Source organism: Rhipicephalus microplus, chromosome 2 (genome assembly GCF_043290135.1).
Source record: "Rhipicephalus microplus isolate Deutch F79 chromosome 2, USDA_Rmic, whole genome shotgun sequence".
In the NCBI taxonomy this organism is placed as follows: domain Eukaryota; kingdom Metazoa; phylum Arthropoda; class Arachnida; order Ixodida; family Ixodidae; genus Rhipicephalus; species Rhipicephalus microplus.
Genome location: NC_134701.1, coordinates 281485226 through 281502460, shown reverse-complemented (window position 1 = coordinate 281502460; position 17235 = coordinate 281485226). Strand labels below are relative to the sequence as shown.

General features: G+C 43.1%; 1 protein-coding gene across 2 annotated transcripts in view; it reads right to left on the bottom strand.

The window, feature by feature from the left end:
• LOC119179882 (xylosyl- and glucuronyltransferase LARGE2s) overlaps positions 1-14915 on the bottom strand; it is a 42582-nt gene extending 27667 nt beyond the window's left edge. The window contains exons 1-5 of one of the 2 annotated variants that reach the window (XM_075882140.1): positions 14631-14915; positions 11962-12167; positions 5910-6012; positions 2840-3132; positions 1228-1358 (exon numbers count right to left, since the gene is read on the bottom strand). In XM_075882140.1, the coding sequence (XP_075738255.1) occupies positions 1228-1358; positions 2840-3132; positions 5910-6012; positions 11962-12058 (624 nt within the window). In that variant the 5' untranslated portion in view covers positions 12059-12167; positions 14631-14915. The remainder of the gene's footprint in view (positions 1-1227; positions 1359-2839; positions 3133-5909; positions 6013-11961; positions 12168-14630) is intronic. The other variant, XM_037431002.2, reaches the window with a different exon arrangement.
• Positions 14916-17235: the final 2320 nt, after the last annotated feature.

Sequence of the window (17235 nt, the reverse complement as noted above, 5' to 3'; positions counted from 1 at the left end):
TCCGGATGGACAACTCGTTTCATGCGGCGCCATGGTCTCGCACTGCGAAGGCGGACCACCTTGTGCCAGCGCTTGCCCGCAGCATATGAGGACAAAGTGGTGGACTTCCACACTTTTGTTATAAAGCTCCGACAGCAGAAAGACTTCATTTTGTCCCAGATCGGCAACGCTGATCAGACCCCCCTTTGCTTTGATATGCCATGGAACACGACAGTGGAGGAGAAAGGTGCACGGAGCGTCATCGTCAGAACGTCTGGCGCTGATAAACAACGATGCACCGTAATGCTGGCGGTGACAGCGGATGGGCGTAAGTTACCGCCTTACGTTATTTTTAAACGTAAGACGCTCCCAAAGGCAAAATTCCCTCAAGGCATCTACGTCAGAGTCCAGGAAAAAGGCTGGATGAGCGCAGAACTCATGGTGGATTGGGTGAAAACAGTCTGGGGTCGGCGGCCGGGTGGTCTGTTGTTGCCGTCCATGCTTGTCCTGGACAGTTTTCGTGGGCACCTAGTAGACCGCGTACAAGATGAGCTAAAGGAGCTGCGCACAGATCTGGCAGTGATTCCGGGCGGCCTCACATCGATACTGCAGCCTTTGGACGTGTCCTTGAATAAACCTTTCAAGGACAATGTTCGAAGGCTGTACACCACCTGGATGGCTGGAGGACAACATCAGCTGACTACAGGTGGTAAGATTAAGAGGCCGCCTGTGGAAATGCTGTGCGCTTGGATCGTGGAAGTGTGGCAGGCGATCTCCGACGAAGTCGTCAGGAAAAGCTTCAAGAAGACGGGTATCTCGAACGCACTGGATGCGAGTGAGGATGACATGTTGTGGGGTGCGAATGATTCGGACACCGAAAACGAATCCCCGCTCGGCGAGGATGAATGTGTGATCTCCGACTCGGACTCCGAATAGGGAGAAGGAGGAACAGCTACGACTTTTGTGTAAATAAATTTTACGTGTGTGTGTGCAGTTGACGGCTCTCGTTCGTTCATTAAAAGGTACGTAGGTATGTTTGTTTTATGCTGAATTAATTGGTAAACGATAAAGTCGCCTTTTACTTGACAAGTGTGCAGATTTAAAGCGCGAGAACCGAGTTGAAAAAATTTTCGAAAATTTTACCCCGCGTAATTGGCGCACCCCTAACTTCGAGCCGGATTTTCTGAAAAAAAAGTGCGCCTATTATGCGAGTAAATACGGTATATATTATATGCAAACAATACTTGCCTTGTCAAGGGTATCAGGCAATGCCTTGGGCAGTACTAGCTTCATAAGTCCATAGACACCAGAGTAATGCTTGTTTGGAATCCATGACACTTCTCCTTGAAGATTGTCGGCTAAATAGAAGCTCACCTCCACTGCATAGAAAATTTGTACGTATACTTATATCCTGAATTCAGGAATGGCCTTTCATTACACACAGAAAAACTGAAAAAAAAAAGTTATCATTGAACCTTCTTATATTGCTACAGTGTCCTCTCAAAACTCTAGTTTAGTTAATTGGATAGAAAAACGTTGACTGTCAAAGCCGTAAAGGTGAACTATTTTTCTTTTTTAATTCAGCGCTGAATTAAAAAAAAATTCTTCTAGTGCCAGTCTGTCATGAGTCAGTCAAGCATTTCAGTGCTTTCGTGGAGCTTGGTTGTTGTAGTAGAGAAGGAATAATTGAATATTCCTTAATTATTCCACAACAGTTCGACCACTTTATAGTAGGCACAGGTACAGTATAACGAATATGAATGACTGAGTATGCAGAATGGGACCTTGTTATAATAACAGTTTACACGTTATAAAACAGCTAAGATTGTACACAACTGATTAAGGAGAGACGTGGCAATGGGAATGGTGAATTTGGTCAGAGCGTTCAATTTTTCATTTTTTTTTTTTTTCGGTATTCTTGAGACCATGTTTCACATCCTTGTGAAATATTACACCAAAAGAAATAGCAGACGTTGAGAAAAAAGCGTTTTACTGGTGGGCTGTCGACAAAAACTATAAGAAAATTGGGCTTTAGACAATGTAAATCTGCAGCTTTCTCTTGGCACAGTGCCACCATATTGGCATATTCGTAAAGAGGACAAATCGGAGCTCAAGATAGTGAAAAAGCTGCGTTTCTCCAATGAAAAATAAAGCCAGCTGCCTTCCGAGTTCTGTTTTCTTAGCTTCTAGTTAAGAGTTTTCTTTGAGCTCTATTTCTCAGCTTTCATTTTTTGAGCAGTTGCTTTCAGCCATCCCTGTGCTATTTTGCAACAAGTGAAAATATAGCCATTCTGTTTTCTGAACCTAGATCCTGAGACATTGGAGAGTGCCATAAAGCTGTCTATATTTGTGTGCACATCATAGATTTTCAAATTGGCTTTTTGTAAAAGTTGTTAGTAAGACAATATGCCCAGGAGATTGAAAAAAATCTTTCGTATGCTTACTGAAAATAAACCAATAGCAGAATGGAGTCTTGTAATCATCCTTATGCAAACATTTTGATAATTTTTGCATAATTAATTATTTAATTAATTATATTTGGGATGATGATGAGAGTCTATCAAGTGTTGTAGCTCGAAAACCACATTGGATAGCTTAAAACCAATTTCAATTTAATATCAGCACAACAAATGACATCTGCATGCCAAATTTCATCACTTTATCTCCATAACTAACCAAAACAGTTTCCGTTGACACAGGAGGATGCTGTCATGACCCACCGCTTATCGAGTTCACCATTGTTGTAAAAGTGGCTCTTTTGCTATTACAACAATGTAATCTACAAGTACAGCTCCGCACAACAATAATATCAACTGGAAATGCAGCAACCAATGCCACTAAAGGTTACACCAAGACAAACCTGCAGGCATGTTCCAACTTCGAAACAGGGTCTGCAGCACCAGGTGTGCCACGGCATCAGAAATGAAGTGGAAGTGGAGAGGGTTCTTGCGGTAGAAGAGGATGCTCTTGACCAGCGTGATGACCGAGCGAGAAGCATTGTAACCCGCACACACGATGGCAACCTGAAGTACCTCGCACTTGGGCACCTCGGGCAGTTCGTTGCCCCCTCGGGTGGGACAGGGCAGAAGGCTGATGTTGGAGCCATTGCGTGTCTCCCGCTGCATCAGCTGCATTAGCTGCTGCCGTGATAAGCTGCAAGGAGAATTGTAGCTGGCTGAGTGCATATATAAGCTGAACAGGGAGAGATATACTCATAGAGTCCCTTGTGTACTGGCCTAAGACAACTAGAAGACAAAAGTTTTCTTCTAAATGCGAATGCATTTCTTAGTCGGGCTATGTCAGGCATCTGGCGTTGTCCTGGCGCCCCGCTCTCACTCACTCTCCCATAGCAACAGCTATGAGAGAGTGAGTCTCAGCTATCCTCGCCCCTAGCAACCGGAGAGCATATGGTGCAAGAGAGTGTAGGAGAGAGTAGGTACAGTGCTTCGCTGCTCCTTCTCTTGCTGTTCGCTCTCTCTCCTCCTCCCTCCCCCCTCCCCCGTCTGCTCGCGCTTCATTCTCGACCATTCCCTGGCTGGAAGCCTCTTAAGAAAATCCAGAAATGTGAGCTCGAGACGCCGCTGTGAAATGCCAACGCTGAGAATGTTGGCCCCCGACTTTCCTGTCCGCTCGCTCCTTATTCTCGACCGTACGCTAACTGGGAGCTTCTCAAGGCGATAACAAAAGTCGTTGAAGGCAAATATCTGACGGCAATGGTACCCTCTCTCGGCGCAAGAAATGCATTCGCATTTTCTCGCGATTCCTTTCAGGGAGGTGGGGGCATTTTATTTCTTCTCAGTCAATACGCTGATCTTTCCACATCCCTTTCTAAAAGGTTTCTTCAACTAGCATGGTTTTCCACTGCTCATAGAGGGGAGTCATCGCAAGCTTCCTGCACCACCTTTGTTATCAGCCCGCCTTTGAACAGGCAGCAATGCCACGTAATGATGTCAACTTCATAGAGAAAGCACGATGACATCATACTGTGACGTGATGATGAATTTTTTCACTACTCATGGTCACAACGAGAGTCAATTGGTGTGTTTGGTGAGGCATATATGATTTTCTTTCGTTTTAAAAGGGAAGCGGGGCCTTGAGATCGAGATTCGCGAAAAAAATTGAATTTTTCATAATGTTATTCTGCCACTACTCTATGCACAACCTGATCAATTTTCATGTACTATTAGATCTATGAATCACAGATGACATTGCATTGATGAGCACCTCAGGAGACAAATTACAGCTCATGATTACTGAACTGGACACGGATTACCAAACTGGACACGGTCATATTTGATATGTACACATGTAAACACATGATCATTCAAGTTTTCATCATCCCAACTTAAGTAAAAGCTCTTTGTGTCAAACTATTTCTTCTCCCTTAATATTTAATAGTAAATGCACTAACATAACAATGACACATCAATTTTTGGCACATTGCGCAGATGTAAAGGGCAATAACATGCTGGGAAGACAAATGTTATGAATGCACCAAGAGACGGCTGATCGAAATGGGTAAGTCATCTCGTGCAATGTATGTGATTGCTGGCTGCATCGAGAGAGAGAGGACAAGTGAGGCAGTTCCTGGCAATGATTTCCTTCTCTTTACTAGCAAAAGGCCCTCTTCGAAAATAGATTCTTCCTAGTTTCAACAGAAAGAAGATGAGTCTCATGAACACTATTGCATAGTAGTACTTATTACCAAGTTTCCATAATAAATGTGATGTGCTGTTTAACGATCCACTTACTGATGTAACTAATCAGCCCCTAATTTTTAATGAGATTGACAAGAGATCTTGAGAATTCTTCATTCCTCTAGGAAAGCCTTGAAGCAACCAAACGCCAAGCGAGTACTAAGGGGCTTTCCAAAAATCTGAAATGCTCCGCTAGCGGCAGCAGTAGTAGGCATAGTAGCATCCACTGGTTATCCGGAATTAAGACGTACCTGGTTAGGAAGCCCTGTACTATGCAACCTAGGTATAGTGAACCTGCCTGATCTTCTGATGCATGTTTCGTCTTTCTTTTTCCACACAAACTTGGATTCATTATGGCGATTCACAGGTACGGTTGAAAACTGGGAGCAAGAAGCATAAAGAAAGGCAATATACATTCATGGATCAGGAATAGTACATATCTGTCTGACACCTTCAATTAGTGACAATAAAATATTCAATTCAGTCTGCTCGTATTCTAATGCATATGCGGCTACATACAATTTTTGTATTTCGAAAGGTGACACATTTGCAATGTTTTACGTCCCAAAGAACCTTGCATGCTATTTCACTGAGGTACCTACCAGGTTGAAAAGCTCAAGCCGATCTCAACTGTGCTCAACTTTTCATGTTTCACTTGTGTGTGTGATTACATACCATGTCCGTGAAATGAAGCTAGAAAGCTTGCCAAGTTGGTACAACATACGGCTGATAAACTTGCTCAATGAGCATTTCCAATGGTTCAGTACAGTGGAAGTGACAGACTTGTGTGGTAAATGTAAAAAAGTCTGCACATGAGAAAGGTTCATTCAAGAGTTTAGGACAATAAAAGGATGTAACACAGCAAGATGCAAAGATTTCTACACAACATTGTCAAGGAAACATATTTTAGACAAGGTTTCCTGAAGGACTTTCAAGAAATCAGTGTTTTGAGTTGGTACACACAAGGTACCAGACTCATGTGTCGTGGTAACATTGCGTAGAAACTACTTAAGGAAAGGACGCTGTCAACACCACCAGAAAGATGACCGGAAAGATGCCTGAAGATTTTGTGTTTTTGTTGATGTGTTTAACAGCTTTTCATTGCTTAAAAAAAATTAAAGCCTTGCTTGAATTGAAATTGAACCGCTTTTTCCCCCATTCTTGCACTTTCTACAACTTGTTGTAGTTGCATGAAGCATCATGCATTGTGCTTAAAAAAAGAACTTCACAAACCTGAGTTGTCTTCGCAACATTTGATTCTGTTGTTCAACCTCTCGGACTCGGTCGGCAAGCACTGCCTCTCTTTTTGTGAATCCAAGTAGATTGTCCTCAGGTGCTGCAGCGAAAGTACCACATGCAAAAATTAGAGGCATACTCTACAAGAAAAGAAGTAATAACCGACAATTTCCATACAAATCGTAAAATTTCACACCACTGAATAAAGAGAAAAAGACCAGACTGAACACACTCCACCTAAACTTTGGCTATTTTGAGATACAAAAGATGGCACAATGACATGCTAATGTAATGCATCAGCACATTCAAATGCAGGCCATGGTCAATTCAGTAGCCAACATTCCTTATCCTTTTACTCAGCATGAAGGTATGAAGAAAAAAAAATCCAAATATCCCCTTTCAATTGTCCACAGTGTTTTTCAGAGTGGGGTTAGACCATGTTTATATCGCGCTCACCAGACCTATTTGTATCTAAATTTCAGCAAGGTTCTTCAACTATGCATTTAGGTTGAATTTATAGCCTCATGGTCTTTCAGAAGAATGAGTAAGTAGGTATGTACCAAATAACTGACATATTAGTTATAGTATTTCTGCACTCGGGATGAGTTAAAAGCCTAAATAAACACATTTCAAAATGCTCACTCAGGTCGGACAGTTGCACTGACTGTGCTATGTTATCGACCTCAAAGTGGGGACTAAATTGTCAAGTAAGCGCATGCATTGAGTGCAGAATGCCATCACCATCAACAATGCCTCAAAGCCTCAAAGCTCTCAAAGCTCAAAGACCTCAAAGCGGGGACTAAATTGTCATTGTTTCAAACATTGCACTGTTCGTGCCTGCTTCTGCCCTTCCTGCCAGTGTAGTCAGCAGACTGTCGTTCTCATAAAAATGGTCAGAGGCAGTGGTGGCCACTTCATGAGCGGGCTATCGGTCACACATGCTTGTAGAAATAAAGATTGCCCTCGCTTCTGAAATTTCATGTCTGACTTAACCTGCATCTTTTTCAGAAATGTATGATGAAAAAAAGGTAACGTACGAAACAAGAACAATGGTGCTCTCTTCCTTTAAATCGGAACGATGGCGAGACAGACATTATTGTACAACTCAGAAGAACGTACTAAATGCACCAGTATGCTCATACTGAATGTGTTGTATTATTACACTTGGTACACTGGTTTAGGAATCGAAAAGTCTGAAATGGCAAATCTTCACCCTTCCCACACTTCTAAATGAATTGATTTGACGGGTCCCTAAAGCAACTAGAGGTTGAAATTTAGTTGTGATATGGCAGTCCACAATGAACACATAGCTGTGATAACTTTTCGAAACAGTGTTGTAGCAGTGAAGTTACATGCATCTGATAATACAAAGGTGCCCCAATTCGTTTGCTTTTTTTTTCTTCACTATGCTCTGTTTTTTTGGCTTATCTTCCCTCCTGGCAGACATCACAGTGCGAGGAGAAAAAGTGCGGAGGGCGCGTACACTTGCGCAGTCCAACAGGTGCTGCAGGTGACGAGCAGACGACATGTTGACGCCAGGGCAAATGCCGATGGGATGAGGAATGCCGAAATGCACAGAGGAGAAGGGATTGCTTCTTGGGATTTGCGGGACGCCTGTGACTCGCAGCGCTGCCGCGCTTGGCATTGTTGATCGTGACAGCATTCTGCACTCAATGCATGCACTTACTTAAGATGCTAAACTATCATAGGTGGTTTAGGGGGCCCCTTAAAAAAGCCCTGCAACACTTTTTGAGCATGGTCGTCAGAAAATGCTGCTGATAGGTAGTTCAGCTTCTCAAAACACGTGAGCAAGGCATTAAAGTGCAGCACACAACCTGGAAATTACAATCGATTCTCAAAGTCAGCTAGAAATCGCTCTCTCTTCTCTCAACAAATGATGCCATATACAGTTTCTGACCGATTTTCCAGACATGGGAGGGACCATGAAGTACCGTAATTACTCGAATCTAACGCGCACATTTTTTCCGGTTAAGCGAGTTCATAAATTGCATACGCGTTAGAATCGAGTACGAAAAAAAAAAACTGAATATGGTCATTCTATTGCCATCGGCATAACCAAAATGGCTGCCCCTTACGTGCGTCGGCATGGCGCGTCGGCCATTTCTGCCTTTATGTTTCCCATGTGCGGCATTTCGTACGTGTGCTCAGGAGTTCGTCATCTTGTAGTGCATTAGCGTCGACGGTATGGAAGGACCGACTCCAAAAACTCGAGTGCACCACAATGCCGCTTTTAAAAGAAAAGTCATCGCGTGTGTAGAAATGGACGGAAATGGGCCGCATCGCGGTCGTTTGGAGTTCCCGAAACGTGCGTGCGGGACTGGCGGAAACAAAAGCAGAAGATTGTCGACAGCAAAGCTTCATGCAAAGGCTTCAGTGGACCACAGCAAGGTCGGTTCCCGCAAATTGAAGAGCTGCTCGGCGAGTATGTGCTTGAGCAGCGAGCGGCACAGCGGCCCGTGACGACAGAACTGCTCCAAGTGCGGGCTATACAGTTAGCCTTAGAATAGAAAAAGGGCTAATGCGGAGCCAGTTAAAAGCGAGCAGGTGCTGGCTAACAACTTTATGAAGAGGAAAAGCTTTTCCCTCCGAAGGCGCACGGGCATATGCGAAAAGTTTCGAGAGGAGTACGATGAAAAGCTTCACAGTTTTCAGAAGTTCGTCCTAAACTTGCGGCACAACAACGGCTATCTGCTTGGGCAAATCGGGAATGCCGATCAGACGCCTCTTTACTTGGACATGCCTAGCACCACAACCGTCGAGAAGAAGGGGGCGAAGTAAGTTCGCGTGCTGACATCGGTCCACGGTAAAACTACAGTGACGGCAATGCTCTGTTACACGTCAATGTGGGCACAAGCTTCCCCCGTACCTTATATTTAAATGGAAGACGCTCCCGAAAGGAGTCCTTTTTTCGAGTGGTGTGATCGTGCGGGCCAGCGAGAAAAATGGGTGCGCGTTGCAATCGATGTCTTACGTTTTTTTGTTGTTTTTTTTTTCGCGGTAGAAATCGGGTGCGCGTTGCAATCGAGGGCGCGGTAGAATCGAGTCAATACGGTAGTCGGAAATATCGAACAGTCTTAAAAAAGTGGTCTAGACATAAAAATGAAGTTTATTCGGATTAAAGCAGCCTAAAAAACTCCCGATAATGCCCTGCTTCATGCTGTGCTTGGGACGAGCAGATTTGGTGGCATTTGGGCTACAGTAACATCTTCAAGGCATTGAAAACCGCTGCCGCCAACTGCTGTGAGTGGCCCAGTTGATGGCTCCATGGCACAAAAAAAGCAAAACTTGATGCCAGTTGCAAAAAGACGCATGTAACGTTTTGTCTGTTTGATGGGATTCAACGACACAATTTGAGGTACTTGAACCTGCACTGACATCGCAAAGTACTTGAGCTTCCAGCCTTTCGCCTCCATCGAAATGCTACCGCCGCAATCGAACCCACGTGTTTCAGGTAAGTAGCCGAGCACCGTAACAGCTGAGCGCTACAGAGCAACTGCAACAGCAGAGTACGTGCACGACGGCTCAAGAACGCTTGACACACCACAAACACAATAACGCCCACAATGACAATCGAAAAAACAAAGGAAATCATCAATTACAGGTGTACATTAATGATGACAATAAGGCAGACTGAGAAAGATAAGCTGCATCCCCTGGGCACTCTTGCCAGCCAAGGAAGATTAAACACGGCCTCTAAAACGAAGATTGTCCATGCTTTCAATTTTGGAGGCAACACAGTCACTAAAAGACAACCTAATTAAGCCAACTGAAAAACCAACATGACAGCTTTGAAGATCGGGCGACATAGCTCAAAACAAGCAATTTGGTATGGAAGATCAAACTTCCGCACATAAATTTGTCTGAAAAGTCTGCCGTGAAAATGCATTAGTACTTGACAGTGCATTTATGATGTCTTAAATATTCAAAAAGTTTGAACTTTCAGAGTTCGAAAAATTCGTCGGCGCCTACCAAAATATCCCGAAGCAGGGGAGTTCCACCTAGTACTGTGAAAAATGAAGGCCAATATGGCCTCAACATAATCACCTCACCTCTCTGTAACCATTTAATGGTTTTGACCGTAACCACCACACCCTATACTAAAGTCCACGACCATTGGTTGATTTCAGCATCGTGACCTCCATAGTTACAGTGGCTTCCGCAAGACGCTGCTACATGTCCACGCTCACAATCACAATTTAATTCAATTTTATTCAGAATTTTCCTTACAAAACTTGCAGGAACAAAATGCAAAAATAAGAGCAAAAGGTTGCTATATTAGCAGCTTGACGAGGCTCCTACCCTTTCTTCTTTGAAATCAATAATTCACAGAGCACAGATATGAAGACATCTAGACATAGATGTGCTTGTAGAACTTCAGAACTAAAAAAAAGCTGTACATTATATCAGAGTTTCATGTTTATATTAAGATGAATAGAGAATAGAAAAAAAAAGAAAAAGAACAATACAGAAAACAGCATACAGTCAATCAAGAAACAATGTACATGTCACTAAGTGACTACCAATTACAACAAGAAAAAATAATAATATAAAGAATGCCACAATAAATTTGAAAAACATAAAGTTCGGATAGGTATAACAAAAACACTGACAGGTGTAATGGTTCATGTTTAACTTCTAAAAAAAAAGTTCTAAAGAATACGAATAAAAAGCATTGACATAGGATGGCACCCTACATAAAAAATATTGTACAAAATTTTACAGTACTCTAGCAAGATAAGTCGAAGGACTAAACTACACATTGCCATTCTGAAATCAGAAGCTTCCTAAGTTCTTTTTTAGACCTACTGAAGATAGCAATTTTTTTATTTTTAAACATATTAAAACAAGCAGGAATAGAGTGTTCAAGTCTTCTTGAACAACGATTAGTGCACGAATAAACCACAAACCAGGATGGTATTTGCATAATGTTATGCAAAAATTCTGTAGTCTTCCTAAGGTTGTACAGTTTTAGGAAACATGCATTGTCTGATAGTGAGCTTTGCCTTTATTTCAGAATGAGGTTAAAACTACGTATTTGATCAATCGGTAAAATGTTACGTCCTCTGAGTAAGTCACTTGTATGTATGTTGTGTCGTACACTTGCTATATGACGAATCGCTTTTTTTTTAAACAAAATTATTGTATTTCTATTTTCTTTTGCTATACCTTCCCAAACTAAACTAACTACAATAGTTTATGTGAGATGAAAATATACTGCATTATAGGGTAAATGTTTGATTTTCACTGGAAGAATTCATTGGAATTTGCAGAGTATACCGCATGTCCTCAGTATATTTCTAGTTACTTTATTAACATGCTGGTCCCAGTTAAGATTTTAACTAAAAATTACTTCATAAGATGAAACCTTTTTGACAACTTCAATATTTGGGGGGCTTTAGGTAAATATCCAGAACACGACAGACGGCTCTTTGAACTAGTGCAACAAACACAGCTTTCGATTTAATCAAGTTAATCATTAATCACACTGAAAGTAAGCAGCGTGTTCAAATAAAAAAAAAATGAAAAGAAAGTGCTCAAGGCCATGAAGCACACAGACGAAAGAAGGATGCATCTTTTTTTCCCTTCTCCATGCCCCTTCATGCACAGCTTTTAGCAAGCTCACAAGGAAAGTATAGAAAATGTCAGCAGTCAATGTAATGTAAATTTGAAGAAAGAAAGGTGGATTAAAATATAACTTACCACTAGCAATATTCTATTACAATACAAAATCATTACAATACAGCTTAAAAAAGTACAACAAATAATGTGCCCTACACTTTTCTTTGCTTATTTGTGTGTTGGTTTTGTTGGTTGTGTCTAACAAAGAAATAAACCCCTTGAATGATTTTCCTTCTTTCGTACTTCCACTAAGTCTTGTACCTTGTCCACGGCCGTCCAGTAGGAGAACGACATAGTCAAGCTGTTCAACGTTATTAATGTTCAACGTTATAAACATGTTCAACCTTATTAATTATTATGTAGCAGAAACAGAAAACAAATGCATGATTTGATTTGAATGAAGAGTTACCTTGGCTCTTCCCATCGAGATAGAGAAGCAACAGTACAGGTATGCCCAGAACAGCCACCACCAGGGACAGCAGGGCTGCCTGGCGGTGCCTGCGCATGGCCACCACTGAGGCCCTGGCTTCGTGGTCAGTTGCCTCGTAGCCCTGGCCAGCAGCGGCTCGCTGCCATGCCTCCTCCCATCTCTGCTGGAACAACTAACGTCTCATCCTGGGCAAAAGATAGAGGGGATCATCAAAGGGTGTGAATAAACTCGGGCTTAACACTTTCTTTAAAGGAAAAAAAAAACGATTTCCTCGACATGTACGTAACTGCTAACACACTACTCTGTATAACAGGAGTTAGCAACCTTTCGAGGTAGAAGGCTAAGTTTCATGAAGGCGACACAGCGAGAGGCCACACTGACGATTTGGGGGGAGTGCGGACTGTGCAGGCAATGAGTGAAAATTTGGTGAATCGACGCTAGTTTATAAAACTGGATTAGAAATCATGTTTATGTTCAGCAAGCATGTCAGAAGGTTGCAATGAAGCATATGCTACAAACGAGAATTTAATTTTAGGTCAAAACTGCTATGTCGGCCTGAAGATAGGAAGCGGCATAGGAAGTGGCGTTTGACGTCGCGCTGGGGGCTGCAAAATACTTTCACGCGGGCTGGGCCACATGTGGCTTGTTGCTGACCCCTTGGATTGGGAATGGGACTAAAAGCTTCCAGGAGAGAGGAAAAAATAAAATTAGAAAAAAATAATAACAAATATAAAAAGATAAAATCCACTAGTGAACCTGACACTAATATTTACAAATCTAATTTCAGGTTAATTTAGGCTTTTCTATAAGCAATAGTCAATCATTAAAGGTTCTAGACTAGGCCAGTTTCTAACAGGCCAATAAATAGTGACTCTAAAGCCCACATCTGTTTTGAAGGGCCAGGCATTACACCTAACAGTGCATTCCTTTTGTCCTCCTTACTATCAATCATTATCAACGCATGGGATAAATACAAACTGAAAAAAAAAAATTTATTGTGACATTTAGGCCGGTACTCAGAGGCAACTTGATCAAGTACCTGTATTTAGTCTCATTTGAAATTTACACTATTTGGTCATCCCTCCTTGCAGCATTAATCAGCACAAAACATAAAAGTAAAAATGAAAGACGACAACACAAACTGAGACTAGAGGATATCATCTTTGCACTCTTTTTTCGAGAACACCAACTCGCCTGAGGAGCAACCCTTCTCCCCTCCTTAAGGTGTTCTACTAGGTAAACAAACAAAACATCAGGAGCAACGATAAGGTTTAGCCATTTAAAAGCTTCAGATGTGCCTGCATCAGTTTTTTTTTTTTTTTTTTTTTTTTCAGTTGCTTGAATATGAGTGCAAGTAGTTTTCACAGACCTTTTTCATACAAGAATGCAGCCGCTATCTTGTTCGAGAGCACATGGTATGTGTGTCCTTCAACAGCTTGTGTTAAAAATAAATAACGTAAAATCAGAAGGTCAAGAGATTTGAATCCCTAACTTGCATAGTAATACACTTAACCTTGTGTTTAATCAAGTTTTTTTGAAAATCAACAACGAATCCTCTCAATGTTTACTACTGTGTAAGCTCAACCAATGAGCATAAATGAGTTCGTTAAGGTCACTGCGTATTGTCCTGGTAAAAAAAGGAATGTAAAATAGCAAGGGTGTTTTATTTCATTTCTGATTATCTTGATGCATATGCATGGCTTTCTAAGTTCTGTGACTGCCTTGCATGCAACTAATAGACATGAACGACTGATAAAAGGAGAGCGTGAAAAAGAGAAGACAGTGCACTCTGAATTGACAACAAAAAAAAAGGGAAGGCAAGTAATATATACGCCAACGATATGCGAATGCGAGATAAGGGCGCCACCAAGTCAAACAAGGCCAGTGTTTCTAGTCAACAACCCCATTATGTCTATTACGCCAACAAAAAGGCTATTCTGTTGTTGTTTTTTTCCTGGAGAGTTTTGTAGCTGTTATACAATCGCGCTATAGGCCTTACGGTATGCGTAAACAAAATAAATGAGTAGTAAGAATGAGATAGAGATGTCGGACAGGTGCAATGAAAGGTGCTTCGATCGCTTGTACCATCTGTTCAACATCAGCGAACACGTGCAAAACTAGAGCTGACTACAGGAAGCGGAGGCATCCACGAACGATACCGCTATCAAGTCCAACTTTGGTGACTAGCACAACATGCGGCAGCTACAAAAAGTAAAAAGAAAACATATGTGATAAGCTGTCTTCATTCGGGCGTGCGGTATGGTGCAATGCCCGTTGGAGCGCGGCGGCAACTCGGACGTTGCTCGCAGTTATGCAATGCCTTTTCACTTTACATGAGGGAAATATCTTATCGCTCGAAATCTGCGATGCACGACATGCGCTTACAGACATTTAGGGGGCACCGCTACGAGCGTACCCAAGCGCGCGCCCACGCACACTGAATCGCTTTCAAGTGCACCGCGTACGACGTTTGCGCCCGCACGGAAACACTCGCGGACCGGGCAGATTAGGAAATGCCTCAAACGTATTTACGTATTTGAGGCCTTGCTTGTGCACCAGTGTGAGAGCGCAGTGTCGTGTAGCGTGTATTTTTGAATATATTAAGCCTAAGCAAGTTGAAGAGAACGACGGTGAGCTCCGGGCAGTACCTGCAGCTATGGGCGAGCCGGGGGCTGCGTCGGCCGGGTTTCACGAGGCGCCAGTCATGTGGCCACGGTCACCGGCACTCAACATGCTGCCATCACGCCGATTTCCGATGCATGAGCAATAACGGGACTTCCGAAATTTGTGCCCAGCCACGGGCAGACCGAAACTCGGCCACAGCAAAATGCAAAGCAACGGCGGGGGAACGGAAGTAGTTCGATCCCACTGTGTGGGCGGAGGGGTTGGTGGCCCGTCGGACGAGCTTCGGCGGCACCGCCAAGACGGGGCGGGCCGACTTGGCGCCACTTTCAAACAAGAAATGCTCGCTGGATGTTTTAACAGCGGAGCGCATGCATTCTTTTAATGCGATGGCAATTATACGGAAAGTCTCGGCTAGTTTTTGCCGTCGCTGCCGCCGTCATTCACGTGTATTTATATCTATGTATATATACACGGGGCAGGATGCGCTAGCCTCAGCTTTCTGCGGAGCGAACATCGCCTTACTGGCCGGGTTCGTCTGCGCGCGCTTATTTCGCCAACGAACAAGAGGGGGAGGGGGTTTCATTGCTGCCACGCTATCGCAGCAACAATCAGCGCCGCCTTAGGCCCTCACAGCATGCGGGAGCTTCTACGGGCTGCGTTCTCAACACGAAATAACGGTGCCAAAAGTCTACCTGGAGCGGCCGTGTTCTCTTACATTAGCGTTTTGTAGAGTTACGTGAGATCGAATCTAAATGAGTTGACTGCCAGCCTCACTTCGTATATCAGTGCCGACACTAAGCACGAGCCCTAATTGTTGTGGTGATCTACTGTGGCCGCACCGCAGGAAACTTACTTAGCAAGCGAATGTTTACTACAATTATTATTTCTCCTAAAAATGCTAGCCTTAATTGCTTCGTAAAGCATTGGAATATGTTGCTATCGCATTCATTGCTTCGTCCTTTTGGCGAAACTGTGACTTCTTTGTCCTCTTCTTCATCTTTTGCTTCGCTACCAAAACTTATGTGCCGATTTGTCCGGCGTGGAACGCAATACCGCAATTTCGAACGTGATTTCGATAACACTTACGTGTTATATCGGGACAGAGATTCATTAACCCGTTTGATAGTAGAAGCTGCGGAAATGACACGTGATGATTTTGAGTGTGTTGGTGCACCCTCTATCTCATTCATGCGGAAAGAACTTTGTTTTTTGGATGGGGTGATAGATAATAACGGATAAGTAATGTACGGGACTGGCACGTGTGCTTTTTGTTGGTCTGACTTTTATTATTATTTTCTCTTTCACCCCCTTTATAAACTCTGACGTTTGCAATAAACGTTTAGTTGAAGTTAAGCGCTTGTGTTGTGTGTTCTGTGTTATAGTGGCTGTGCTTCCTACCAAGATGAAAATAAGCAAGCCGTTCGCCCAGCGCCGCACCTTTCACAAGCTTGGCCCCCCAAGCGCGAAGCTGCCTTAATTTATTTTATTTACCATTATTTCAATACCTTAGCTCAGCCCGGCCACAGTGTGCGGAAATAATAACGTTAGAAAGAAAGAGAGAGAGAGAGAGAGAAAGAGACGTAACTTTAATTGAAACGGCAAGTGTAAGAGGAGGTATATCCTCTTCCTTAGATGAAATTAGTTTGCCTCCTGTGCTTCGAATGCCTTGATGATGACATTACGTGCGGATTACGTTATATTTCCGGGCTATCGTATGCTGTCGACGCTTGGCTTAACGCAGCCAAAGCCACGCATAAAAGTAGGAAAAAAGAAAGTGGAGGCAAGCGAGAAATACAGAGAAATAAATGAACAACGTGGTAAGAAGCATTAAAATGAGGAGAGAGAAAAAGAGAAAAATCCAGAGAAAGAGAAAAAAACACGAAAGCTGCCCACCTCTGCATCTCTTTCAGGCTTGGTCCCACCTATAGGCACCGCCAAATCTTAGTAGGAGCACAATAAAACATCGGCTTTCGGAAAGGGAAATGGAGCGTTTTCCTCGCCCGCCTGACAATTTTCTCGGGTCGGTACTGCTGTAACTGTGTTTTTGTGTTACTAGTGTTCCTTGGAAAACTATTTTAAGTCAAACCAAAATAAAGTACGGGAATATTCATAAACCGGACGTTCCTTAAGCCTCGAAGTACCTACACGGCCGCTGGATTAAAAAAAAATCGACCATATTTTTTTATCCAGCAGCCGTGGTACTGGCAAACTTAATTGCAGACCCAGGCACAATTACTCATCATGATCGGCAACGATCTTTTACAGCTTTTAAGTCTCCGGCTTCTATATAGGTCACTGTTCGGTGACCCTATACGTAGTGCCACTCCCCATAGTGGCTTAGCTATCGGCGCACATCCGCCAAGTATCAATAAACATATGTTCTTTTGAATATACCTTATTTGCGTCGCTGGATTCCGTGCTGAACGCTTGTGCCCCCGCAATCTCCGACGACAGCTCAGCTCTGGCCGAACGGCTGGCCCTCCGCCATCTCCCGACGTTGTGAAGCTCTCGCTGAGTAGTACCCCGTCCTCGGACTCCTTCGACCATGTGTCTATCTTTCTCTACCTGATCTATACTTCTCACTCTATCCTTTTTAATCCCTCCTTATCCCCTTCCCTCGTGAGCAAC